This window comes from Pholcus phalangioides, unplaced genomic scaffold (assembly GCF_987345545.1).
Source record: "Pholcus phalangioides strain wild (caught in Gottingen) unplaced genomic scaffold, Ppha-v1.0 ptg000001l_1, whole genome shotgun sequence".
In the NCBI taxonomy this organism is placed as follows: Eukaryota; Metazoa; Arthropoda; class Arachnida; order Araneae; family Pholcidae; genus Pholcus; species Pholcus phalangioides.
The window spans coordinates 15,439,631-15,453,288 of NW_028301594.1; the positions used below are offsets into that span (position 1 = coordinate 15,439,631).

General features: G+C 33.0%; 1 protein-coding gene across 1 annotated transcript in view; it reads right to left on the bottom strand.

The window, feature by feature from the left end:
• Positions 1-7,984, bottom strand: part of LOC149089938 (calpain-5-like) — a 31,763-nt gene extending 23,779 nt beyond the window's left edge. Inside the window, exons 1-5 of the mRNA XM_089231114.1 lie at positions 7,826-7,984; positions 3,897-3,994; positions 2,895-3,084; positions 1,490-1,621; positions 683-891 (exon numbers count right to left, since the gene is read on the bottom strand). Coding sequence (XP_089087240.1) covers positions 683-891; positions 1,490-1,621; positions 2,895-3,084; positions 3,897-3,982 — 617 coding nt within the window. The 5' untranslated portion in view covers positions 3,983-3,994; positions 7,826-7,984. The remainder of the gene's footprint in view (positions 1-682; positions 892-1,489; positions 1,622-2,894; positions 3,085-3,896; positions 3,995-7,825) is intronic.
• Between the last annotated feature and the right edge of the window lie 5,674 nt (positions 7,985-13,658).

Consider the following 13,658-nt stretch of genomic DNA (forward strand, 5'->3'; position numbering starts at 1 on the left):
AGATGCCTGAATTTTTTTTATAGGTATCGTGTTGGTGGTCTACTTGCGCTCAGTAGAAAAACCTCTTCCTATCTTCACACTCAATGGGATGGGCAATTTCAATTCACAGTTTTTTTGAGATATTCTCAAACTTACACACACTTCATTTTGCAATTAAACATTCAAAGAGAAAGCTCCAACAAAATCAAGAGAAAGCTCCATTACTTTGTCATTAAGTATTATTTGAAATATTTATACATAAAAAAATTGCAGTATTTTCTTTTATAGATTTAAAGCTAACTGAGTAAAATATACTTGTCTGTTTTGAACCACAAAATCTGTCACAGTAGAGTAGTACCTGCCAGAATATGCATTATGAATGTATGTGTGGTCCTAATGTATTTATGTTGTCAAAGTTATACATGTTTTGTGTTCCAGTGAATGATAAATAGGCTATGAACGCACAACTTTCAGTTAACTCTACCAGAAAAGTTAGTGTTCATGACAAATGAAAATCATCAAATCATGTTCGTTCTTTTGCAAGCAGTGAGATAAGTAGTAAAACATTAAATCATTTTGTTCCCAAATTTTAATTCTTAGAGAAAGAAAATTTGATATTGATAAAAAGAGTAGTTGCATTGATAAAGTATGAAAGTAAAAGAACCAAATTTCATAAGAAAATTAGAATAGACAAACAACATACTTTGCATAAGCTTTCTCCAGTAATGCTCCCCAAAATTCATTCTTGTCCCTCGATTTTATATAAATCAGTTCCCCATTGATAGTAGGAAGTCTGTCATCAACAACGATATCAACCCATTCATCAAACAGCCAGAAACGGAAATGGAATATACCAGCATAATTTTCAGGGTGTTCATCATCCCATTCTTGTTCTTCAACTTCTGGGATAACCTGAAATAAAGAAAACATAGAAAGTAAGAACAAACATATGTTTTTGAACGAGTTTGTGAGTGATATCTAAAAATAACTTATTAGATCATAACCTAAAAAATAATTTCAAAACCACTTCAGTGAATGAGTAATAGTCACTTGAGATGACGTTATAGGAGAAAAGATATAAATTGCTTCCCAAAAGGCAAAAATTAGAAATGAACAATAATTTAACTATTTCATATGGAGTAATTATAAAACGTCAACCACTACAGATTGTAGGAGTACATTTTTGTGACAAATTAGAGAAATTTGCACCATTTCATTTGCAAATTTTAGGAAGACTTTTTTTGTTCCACTCAAAATGCGCATATGCCCATTATACGTCCCCATGTGTCTACAATCTATGGCAGCATATCGATTGTAGGCTGAAGGGTACAGTAATTCATAAACAAATTTCTAGTGAGGTTATCATTGATATTAAGTCAAAGAGGTATTGTTTTACAAATAATAATCATAGTTTGTACAAATTATTCACAGTAAAATATCTCTAGTCAAATTCAACAATCCATTTCCTCACTTTTTTGATTACAAGAAAACTATTGATAATTTTTCTAACCTTGTTCCATAACTCTTTCTCTTGAGCAAGAGCAGAAGAAGCTGCCACAAACCAACAATTTCCCAGCTGTCCTTGAATAACATCACAGCTGCATGCTCCATCAACGAAAAGCTTTGGGTTATCGACAATTTCCTGTGTACAAAAATGTATAAAGTGAAAAATGGTATTAATGTTATAAGGCTTGTTATAAAAAATATGATATTTCATGTAATCCATAAAAGAATTTTGAAATTAATGATTTCAATTCATTCAAAGTTACTTGAGAAATTTAAAAAAAATGTTATTTCAATGTTTTTTGGTTGAAAACGAAGTACAAGAAAAACAAAAGTGAATAATCTGTTGATCTTGCAGTCTATTTTTATAAATTCAAGTACCAACAAAATACATGCTACGTGCAAAAGCCATCAATAAACAGTATGGTATGAAAAAATGTTTTTTTTAATTAAAAAATTAGATTCTTTAGAATTAAATCAGATTTTTTTAATTAAAATTAACTGCTTATTAATTGAAACAGATCTTGTTAATCATTAAAAATACATATTTTCTCATTGACTTATTTTTTTTACCTAATCTCTCAACACCAATTCAGCATTAATGAATAAACTGCACATGAACAGTAAACAATCAAACTACAAGCAAAAAATATTAACACCTAAATTCTGTGTTTATATAACATGAAAGGTCGTTAAGCCTGTCGACAACTTCATAGATTAACATTTCTCTTGTAGAGAAAAGTGCTTTTGTTCATAAGAGCTTCCCTTCAATGATTTTTTTTTTAATCGATTTAAATCGGCGTACCCTGATAAAAAGCATTACTGAGGAAAACAGCATTTATCATACTTTAATAATTTCATTTTTTTTGTCATATTTACATTTAAAATTTTCTAATTGATATCTATGAAGTTTGGCATTTAAGTTGTCTCTTAAGACTAATTTTTTTTACCTCAAGCGTTAAAGATTCTCTTTTATTACTCTGCAATTTAGTGATATCTATTAGATCAACCATTTTTAACCTGTTGCTCACAAGCCCCACAGTGCTCCCTGAAGCACTCAGAGTTCTCAATGCTCGTGCTCAATTTTGTGCTCGCAGGCTGTTATTAATCACCATTCCAATTAAACACCTTGTATAAATTACAATTAAGAAGTGAAATCACCCTGATTTCATGCATTCGTGTGTCAAATTTGTCGTAAGGGTGCTCTTCTTTTGATCGTGGGTACAGACAGTGCTCAAGGCTAGAAAAATGTTGAAGATCTCTGTTTTAGATTGCACAATTTAACATTAACAATTGATGGTGAACAAAATTTCATCAAATTTCTTCCAAACATTATAAATTGATGAGGCATACATTTTGCCCTCAACAAAACTTTCAAGGACTATAATTAATTTTAAAAAAATCACAAATACTTTTGGTCTCTTCCAGACAACCTCCCCAGGAAGCTGGCCAATGTCTCCTCTGTAGAACAAGGAAGATTCCTCAGCAGGAAAATCAGGATCTTCAAAGAGCTGTCCAGACTCTTGAGATTGGCGTTTCAGATCTTCATATTTTTGATTCCTGAATGGCTTCACAGTGCTGAAGAAATTGGCAGCTGCAGGACTAAGAAAATAATTTATAATTTTGCAAAAGCAGCTAAAAAAATCATTTCCACAAACTTTTTCATTGATGATTCTCAACAACAGCAATTCTTTCTTCCCTCGATTTTACCAAGTTACAAATTAAAGTCATTATGATAAATCAAAATTCTATGCTCAGATTGCAAAATGTCATAAGTCACTCACTTTTCCCAAAAAATTGAGTTGTTCGCATTCCGGAGTCTCATATGTCAAAATTTTGTCCTTCTCTTTCAGTTTATGGGGGAAAAACAGGCAAATTGTAATAAATGAAAAAGCAACAGTACCACATTTTGGCAAAATATTTTTCACAAATTTACCACATGAAGTTTCAAAAAAGTGACGTAACATTTTGCCATCTGAGCACAGAATTTATGATTTAAAAATCTAACATAAACAAGAAAAAAAAAAAAGAAATGTCCTAAACTAATGAGACCAAAAATATAACACCTGATTTTATTTTTTGATATTTTTGAAACAATATTCTAAATTGTAACATGATTAAAAAGGGTTGACAAGGCGCACTTGGAAACTACCAACTCAAATTATTCATCTATTTATGTAAAAATGGTTTTCAATAATTCATTAGAACAATAGAGGACACAATAAATCTGATTCCGCAATTTTTCAAGGTTCTACTGTACTATAGGGCTACATAGAATGTGAAACAAACTGATCCTCAGTTGCAGATCAGAGTCCTATCACAACAATGTTGAGAAAATTATTTTTCAAGCATAAGTTTCACAATTAAACCTTCCCCCATTCTGTTATGGTGACAAAACTGTGAAAATGAATTACCTTTTCTTTGAAAGAGTCCGAGTCAGAGTGCTTGCCAACAAACTGACAACTTGAGTTTGCACCTCTTGAGCAGCTGAAGATTCCATCTTTTTTGCTGCCTGTAAAGATACAGAAAACGATCAGACAGGTTACTGGATCTGTGCCTATGAGTGATTTTGATGATCTGTACTACTTAATTATTGTATTTAACTGAAAAAATAACATGATGGAGAATGTGGTAAAAAGGGTTTAAATTGAACAGATAACTTATCAAATTTAACTTAAAACTTCAAAACCTCTTAACTAAGAAAACTTTACTTTAAATCAGTTCTATTCTGTTGTGTTGTTTGAGGTTTTGGAAGACATAACAGAATGGACAAATTAGCCTAAAATTTATTATTTTTTCATTAAAAATTCAAATGACTGATGAAAACTTTTATTATATTCTGAAGCGTGTCTCCATGTACTATCACTTGATGTTGATATAGATTTTAAAAAAAATTTCAATTATTGATGATAACGACACAACAGAGTGAAATCCGACAGAGAATAATCTGGTACTAAAGACGTAATGTGAATATTATGTCATTTTACAAAAATAAAATTCAAAATTTTTGATTATGCATTAAAAGTAAACCTTTCAATGAGCTGCAAAGTGTAATCTGATTTAATCCAGTATAAAACTATAGGCCTACTTCCCAAATGACCATAGCAGAGTAGACGTTTTAAAATGGGAAAAATTTCGGCACACAAAACAATAGTTTTAGCCATTAGAAAAAAACAATTTTTTCAAAAATTTACTGTCAGTTTTATTCATCTATAGCACATATATAAAACGTAATTTCAAGTTTTTTGGGAAAGTCCCAGTTTGTTGGTAAGATGTCTGTTTTGACGGGAATACCAGATTTTGAGGTTTTGCTACAAACAATGATTTAAAAAATAATAATTAAATATCATCTGAAAAAAATTAAGAAATATTGTATGACAAAGAATTGGAGAAAAATTAAAATTGCTACCAGAGTGCTCTGAAATTTAGTATAAAAAAACTATAAACTCTCGGAAAGGATTTACACACATTTTTTGGGAATAGCACATAAACACATCAGAAACTAAGTTCATAAACTTCTCTTCCCATATTCTAACATCCATTTTAAGACTAATTTAGTTTTTCATAATCACGATTGTAGTATTAGTTCTGATTGTAATTGTTCATGTTTGAACAAATTATTGCAATTAAATATCGTGGCATATATACATTAATCACAATGGATGAGTCTCATATTACGTATTTGTAAAAAGACTAAAGCTAGCAATTTATAAATTTTACTATCTCGAACCTCACTTGAATCAGTATTTTTTTTACTAATTCTTTATTATTCCTTGTTTCACTCACTCCTGATATATCGCCTAACTGTTTGGGGTTCTAACTATCTTTCAACCCTTTTCCCTATAATCAGCCTCCTTAAGAGAATAATAAAAGTCATCATAAATGATTTTGCTTCACCATCTCAATACAACTTCATTAACATCTTGGAATACTTATATTACATCAGTTTATATTTCTATAAATCCATTCTCCTCCTTTTCAAAAGTCAATTTTCATTACCTTTAAATGCATCTTGATCTTCAAATAGACTAAATAATATGTATTCACTTCCATTACCTCATAAAATACTTTTGAAGAAACACATTTTACATATCTTATTCCAAAATTCTACAATATATTGCCACCAGAAATCACTCACAATACTAATTTATCATTCTTTTAAAAATGCGTCAAGCAATACATATTCTCACTTGATGGTATAGAAAATTTGTTTTTTAATGTTGCTCCTAATAGATTTTGCTCACATAATTCTAAAATAACACAATTGAATTCTTTTACATGCCGCCTCTTGTTGTTTTTGCTTTTCATTCTAACATTTAATATATATATGGAAAAATGTGTGATATGAATTTTTTTTTTAAGTAACACGTATGTGTTATTCAAAATGGGACATCCCATCTATTTTGCTATTTTTGTACAGTTGGGAATTTTTTTATGTACAAGGTCTTCATTATAAGGTGACGATATCAGATTTTTCATTATTTTTTTGTATTTTTCCATGTTGTTTGTTATACACACATATATTCAACTTTTATTCAATATTTCCATAACTGAACATGATTGTATATTTTATATCTATTCGTGCATAGACTTATGGAATTTTTTCCCCTATTCACATAGATAATCAATAGATTTGTGACATCTATTGATTGTATATTGTGCTTCTAAATTGGCATCGTATGTTGTTATAGCACATGTGCAAAAAGTGAAAAAATCAAATCATCACATTATATGTATATAATGTGATGATTTGATTTTTTCACTTTTTGTACAGTTATAACCTGTCCCTTTGAACATCTTTCTATATTGGGCGGTTTTGAATGTAAGTCAAAGCATGTCCATAATACTCTATATTTTCGACACCTCTCTACCTTACGCATTTGACACACTGAGTTTTTATTTTGGACAGGTGCAGCTCACTGTCAGCTGGTTATTGCCTAAGTGTGGAATATTTGACAGTGTATATAAAGTTCTTGTTAGAAGCAGGGGTGGAGATACCATGCCGCCCCCCCCCCCCCAGCATTAAAGGTGGAGCCGACTGATCTAATGTATATGCATATATATGAATTGACATCATGCCCCACAGACTTTCACGTCTATCTCCACCTATGGTTGGAAGGGCAGGTTTCCCCACCTCTTGGGCAGATTTTAAAAAGAAATCAGATTTAACAATAATAACTTCATTATTAACTTACAGAATAGGGCGTAACAATCAGATTATGGTGTTTTTCTCACATCTGTACATATTTTTATATCTTAAACTTTTTTCTTTATCTCCTCACTTCTCAAACTTTTATTCAGTCCTCAATTCTGTACGTAAAATATCATTTCAGACTTCTTAAAAGTGTGAAAGTAAATTATAACCTTGCAATTATGAGGAATTGACCATTGAAAAGAAAAAAAAAGGTTATCAATTAATTTAATTGATATATTTAATTACTGCATTTAAATTTCTCAATTGTAAGATATTGTTGTTAATTAAAGAGATATTTTGTGTTACAATTATTTCCTAACACCCATTTAAAAGGTTAATGCATTAAAGAATAAGTTTTTTTTTTTTTGTAAAATTCTACTAGTTAAATCCTTTTAATGATCTCTTAAAATATTTATTTGTACCTCTATATCTTGGGCACCTCTCTAACTTGGAAAGATTTTAATGGAACCGTAGGCGTCCAACTTAGTCAAGTTCTACTGCGTTAAGCTGTATTGCAATGTCAGTTTTTTCTCTGAATCATGCAATGTTTATAAGCCTAGTGGCATACTCTGTGATACGCAAGATGTTTCTGTGGATTCAAATTAAAAAAAGAAATGAAAACTAAAACAATGTGGCTTGCTATATGGTAGAAAAGAGTTCAAACCATTCAGAAGTTTTTCTATAATTAATCTTTGATCTTGAAATCTGGTTTTACTTTTCAAATTTTCAAACCACCTGTGCACTTCCTTTAAGGTTATTCATGAAATTGAGATAATTTTATTACATACAAAACTGAATTAAAATTCATTCAACTTACGGTTGATTTCCTCTGAGGGCGGAGAGAATGATACGTGAACGATTCTTATTTTAAAAAAAAGAATGGTTTAAAAAAGGCGTTGACACCCAGTGTCAAAGTACATGTTTGAAGAACGGTAATAAAGAAAAAGAGGACATTTTCTATCTACACCTAACATGAAAAGGGAGACAATAAACGACCTCGTAATTATAATGTGGCTCGTAACATAATAACTACTTGACAAACCAGTAAGTTACAATGTCATGTCAAAAAGGGGTTGGCTTAGCTATTTTAAAGAGCGGGATTATGTATTTAAAATAAATGCAAATGGATTAAGAAATTCATCAACAAACCTTCAATAAAGACAAAAAGTTGCAGCTCAATCAAATGAAGTGAATATTGATTCACTTAAAAGATGTTAATTTTTTTTCAGATCGCACTAATCACTGCGGGCTAATGTAAACAAAACGGCGTTTATGACTTTGGTGATCTTTGGCGTTTTCTTGATGTGCGTGGTGTTGTTTGGCGCACCAAAATGCAGCCAAGATAAAATGTGAAAGGCTTACTAGATTCGCTCCTCGGTTTACTTTTTTGATAAGCTGAACGTTTTCCATTCGAAAAAAAATTATTGGAAATTTATGGAATATTGAAGGAAAAATTGTATTTTTTCCTCAGAATTTAAATGTGTTTGTTCGAATGTCGTTCGAAATTCATTTGAATTACTATTTTACCCGTATTTTTGTTCGATTGCCATAATTGTTTCTGAGATTTCGGGCGTGATGTCTCGGTTTTCAAGAAGCTCACTTGAAAATGCATGGCTTTTTTTTCCCTAAAAATGTACATAAAGTTGATTCTTATTTTATATAGATTGGATTATGACAATTATGAATAAAAATATTTATTACGTGACCCTCTCCCTGAGGGTTTGGAGTACAACGCTCTTTCCCTGAACCAAGGCATGTGTTCATTTGGTCGTGCCTGTTTTGAGCATTGAGAAGAAATATAAGTTACAATTTCTCCTCTAAGGTTTTGGGCGCTTTTTTTTTTTTTTTTTGCTTTTTTTTACTGTAAAAAATGAAAAAAAGCAACCCCTCGAGAGAAGAAAAAGCATGTCCCCAGTGCTATTTTAACTCATGGACACCACCTTGGCACGGCTCAGGGGCGTCATAAAAATTAGATCGGGTTGATATTTTCGAGAGTGAACATGTATATTTGCCACGGAAGGCCTCAGAAAAATCACTTGGCCCTGGGGACCATGATGCTCTTAAGTAGGCTTCACCTAACCCTGTCCCCGCCTTTATAAACTGCATCGTATGTGCAGGTCCATCATGATAGCCACATGACAAAGAAGAGAAAACCTTGTCCACTCAGTTTTTTCCCTCTTTATTTCCTAAATGTTTACAGAGATATCAGTTTTTGAGATGTACCGCTGGTATTTCAGCGGTACGTCATTCGAATTTGTTACCGGAATCTCGTACATAAAAAAGGGCGTTGAACTGAGGCTTTCGGGCTGTAACTAGATACTTGGACCGCCGAGCAAGCATTTTTGACGGCTTTTTAAATCAAACGCTCAAAAGAAAACATGGGGTGAACTCAGCGCCACCAACACCGTCTAGGTGTTGGCAAAATGGACTTCCATAGCAATGCCCACAGTGATCTTAAAGCCGTTCCACACCAATACCTTCTAGAGCAGAAGGTATTGTTGAAGGTACACCTACTCTAGAAGGTATTGTCCACACCCGCAGAATTATGCAACTTAAAACCGGTTTTGAGATATGACTAGCATAGCGCGGGTGATTTTAATGGTAATTTTTCCGCTGCGGAAATTTGTGGAGTTGTGGACCTAGCTTAACGATCCGAACTGCATTCAGATTTCCTGCTACTCTCAACCAGCTGTTTTTTCAGTTTCTCTCAACCATATTCGGTGCTATCATAGGCGCTGAGAACATTTGAGGGGCCCCACTCCTTCGAATAATTTCTGGAAAAAAAAATCAAAGCAGCTCCCTCTCCTGCGTGCATTCTTGAGTCCCGTATATACGGGATGACCAGCAACTTTCAGCCGCCCCCCCCCCCTCCAATGTTTTCTTCATGTCAGCGTTTCTGGATGCTGCTACCCCTGATCCGGGGCACAAGACTCGCCTTCACTGCTGAATGTGCGAACCTGCGCATGCGTTAAGATGGCCCTATACCCACGAATTAAAAAAATTTATTTCACACATCAAAATAGAAATCAAAATCCGAGTGTTCATGGAAGCATTTTTTTTTTCATTGGAGCGTTGTGATTAAAGTAATGCAAAACTGCAGGGGCGGATAGACTTATTTTCGGCGTTGACGTATAAGCCTTACCAGTAAAGTGACCCAGAAAACTCTGAGATTTGTACACACACCATAAAGAATGCATCAAAAAATTAAAAAAAAAATAGCTTTCTATACAAATTATTTTTTCTAATACATTCATATTTTAAATTTTATCGAGTTAACACTTTATACTTATTTTTTTCCTTACTATGATTTGGCACCCCTTGATATCGCCCTTGAAAAATAGCTTAGCATGTTAAATTCTTTTTTCTTAATCCCTGCAACTTATTTATAACTGTCACAATTGGGCCTTCAGAACCATTTTAATTTGAAAAAAAGGAATTTTTTTTGATGCACATGCCAGGAAAATTTTTTTATTAGCGTCATCTGTTGTTGGTTTAATACACTAATTCTTGAATTTGTGCATATTCAAGCAATATGTTTTTTTCTTCTATTTTCTGGAAATATTTGCATTGTGAATTGAAATTCTAATAAAATTTGTTATATATGAGCTTAATTAGAATGAAATTTGATAGTCAAATATATCGATTAAAATAATTTTTATTTATTTTGTTCTCTTGGACCTGAACCATTTAAATCACTGTATTAGCGTCCGTTTTAAGTTTCGGTTTCGATGATCACGCGTTCCAATCAAAATTAGTTTTCGTTTTACCAGAGGCATCGATTGTTAATTATAGAACATATTCTGTGATTTCATGCGTTATGTGTGAACGACTTCTTTTCTTTTTATTTTCTTCAAAATTTTTTTTTTTTTTTAATATGTACTTTAATTTATCATTTCAACATTTAAAAAAGTTGAGCCCTTTTGCAACAAAAGTTCGTGAGCCTCAAGTCATGAAATATGCCAAGATAAATTGGTTTTGTTTTTCAGCGTCATCTATCTTCGACTTCAAATGACACTTTGTGATTTTGCAAGCATGAATTTTGTGAAATATTTTTACTTTCTATATCATTTCTTTTATCCAAAATTTTAATTTCTCAAAAATATACAGAATACTTGATTATATTTTGATAAGTCACATCCTCTTAAAAAATAATCGGATACAGTGAAATTTCGGAATACGATGTCTCTTCTGACTTCAGGAGCCTGAACCATTGTGAAATAACGTTTAAAAAATTGATATCCATTTTCAATGTGTATTTCGTACTGCTTATTTACTGTGTTTTGTTCGTGGGAACCAGGGCTGGGCGAATCTACTATTGTTAGACATCTCCAGGGCGTGTCAAAATTTTGAAGGAAAAAAAAGTGCATACATTTTTTATATACCTATACGTTTGCGCTTCGTCAGATCCATAAATTTGCCACATATACTGTATATTCTCAATATTAATGTTATTTTCGAAATGACGAGAAGCACTAATTTCTACTTTAAAAAAAAGAAGAAAAAAATGATTATTCAAAAATACTTTCTTCCGAATTTTGTTTCAGCATCATTCTATATTTGTCTCCCCGAGACTATTTTCGGGCTCGGGGTTATTCAAGTATTATGTCAGCATCGAGTGGGGGGGGGGGGATTTGAATGATGCTTACGTCATCAACCACCCTTTATGAAGATATGAAATATTCTTAATGGCATCTTATTCGGTGGGCCAAAAACGGAAAAAAAACCTTTCGATAGTTATTGGGCACCTGAACTAACATTTTCCCTATTGATAAGTCCCCTACAGAGCCACTTTAGTGATCTCTAAATGTTTCACGGATCCTTCAAGTGCTCTAGAAATGTGTCCGGGCCGCTTAAGTGTTCTGGAACTGTGCCACGCATCACTCAAGTGATCCGTAATCATGCCACGGATCACTTCAGTAATCTGATAATGTTCCGCGGGTAACTGAGTGATGTAGAACCGCACTGGGAAAGGGGCACATATATATAAGTGCTCTAACAATGTACCACGTGTCACTCAAAGGACCTCTAAATGCGCCGCGGATCGTTCAAGTGTGGAACTGTGTCGCGGGTTACTTAAGTGATATTTCAATGCGAAAGTGATTTTTGAGGCCTACTTCAGTGAACTGAAAATGTGGCACAGGCCATTTAGGCGATTTGTAAATGTGCTTAGTTTATTTTTCAAAATTAGATTTGAGGGGGTAAGCAGATAACCTTCAGGGTCACATTTGGTCTGCGGGTCAAGGGTTTACCATATATGGCTTAAAGGGTGGGTCGCAATGAATTTCTTAGAGAAATTTTGAGTTCTTACCCTTCAAATAGCATTGAAATTAACAGAAATTGATTATAACACACAAACATAAAGGTATTTTCTTTCGCGCGCGAAATTAATTTTTTTTTAAATTTTTTGCGTTAAAATTTTTTTTTTCGTCTGGGGGAGGCATACGTGCCACCTATGTGAACGAGACCCCCCTCCCGCGTACGTTTCTGATCCCACCAATATGCTTTAGGAGGTAGAGGGCAGTGCTGACGAAATTTCGCTGACAGGGGGGGGGGGGTCAAAAATGGATAAAAATTTGCTGACATAATAATTGAACGGCCCCGATCTAATTCCAAATTGTAAATTGTTTACATTTTCATCGGCGTGTGTGTGTGTGTGAACTTTCCATTTTTACAAATCCATTTAATGCATTCCTTCGTTTTGTGATATTTATTAATTTATAATTAAAATCAATTTTTTTTCTCGTGCTTATTAGAAACGAACACCTGCATCGACAGAAATGAAGATTAGTAAAAACGCAGTACAGTAATCTTCTCACTCATATGACGATTTTCCCCATTCCCGGCCGAAGATATTAGAGAATAATATCTCGTATTTATTAATATACAACTTTCATTTTTTGCCTTTTTCATTTTGCAACAGACTTCTCAGTTATAAGTCAAAAAAATTTGATTACTTTTTTTCTCAAAAAGGGCTTTTACAGAGTCTAAAACATTTTCAAAGAAGTTATGTTTAACTTTTTTAAAAGATTTTCGTCGCCTTGCCAGAGACTGCATGTTGAATTCGCACTAGTCATTCCAGCCTTTTAACTTCGCTTCGTTTCAGAAGAAAGAACAGAAAGCAGTTATCAATTTGGAAGAATATATCAACTTTATCCAAGAATATTAAGAACTCACCAACAAATAAGGCAAATACATGAAATTTTCGTGTATTTGCCTTATTTGTAGGTGATAGTTATCAATTTCATTCCAAATGAATGAAATTGATAACTAAGTTTGATAACTGCAATATTTCTAATTTTCATAACCCAAAGGAAATGCATGACAACGCGCGATGCAAAAAAACGATATAATTAAAAAATAATCCCCACCACATTTACAAAAGCTCATTTGATAGAACCTCTTCGCAATTGCATATTTCAAAAACTGAAGCGGCTTTCTTCCAATCGTACGAGCCAACGCCCCCAGATAAGATCTTATCGATAGGTGGTGTTCTACGAGCACTTTTCCGGGACAGACGGCAACAAAGTCTCCAATTTTTATATAATTAAAGAAAAATTACAAATGCAACAAGATAATATTGTAATCATAGGGCTCATATAAATTGCGATGAACAAATATTTTTTCCTACGCTTTAGGGGAATGAAGCCAATATTTTTCCCTTTAGTATTTATCAATTTTCAAGTTATATATGTTTTCAAGTACAATTTTCCTTGTTTTCGCGTATCTCACTTATACGTCTATTTTTCTTATTCCCTTGCATCGACGCGTAAGGGAGAGATCACTTTTATATTGTATAAATAAAACTAGGATATCGTGTCGACGTGTGAACTGGGGGAAAAAAAATCAACTGGTCTCCGCTGGCAATCGAACTCGCACTGGCACGAAATAAGTTAGCTTCAGAGTAGTCTCTGGTGGTGCATTTGGTAGAAAACTTGCCCGGTTTGCACCTGGGTTCGATTTCGGCGGAGTCTAACTTCTTTCC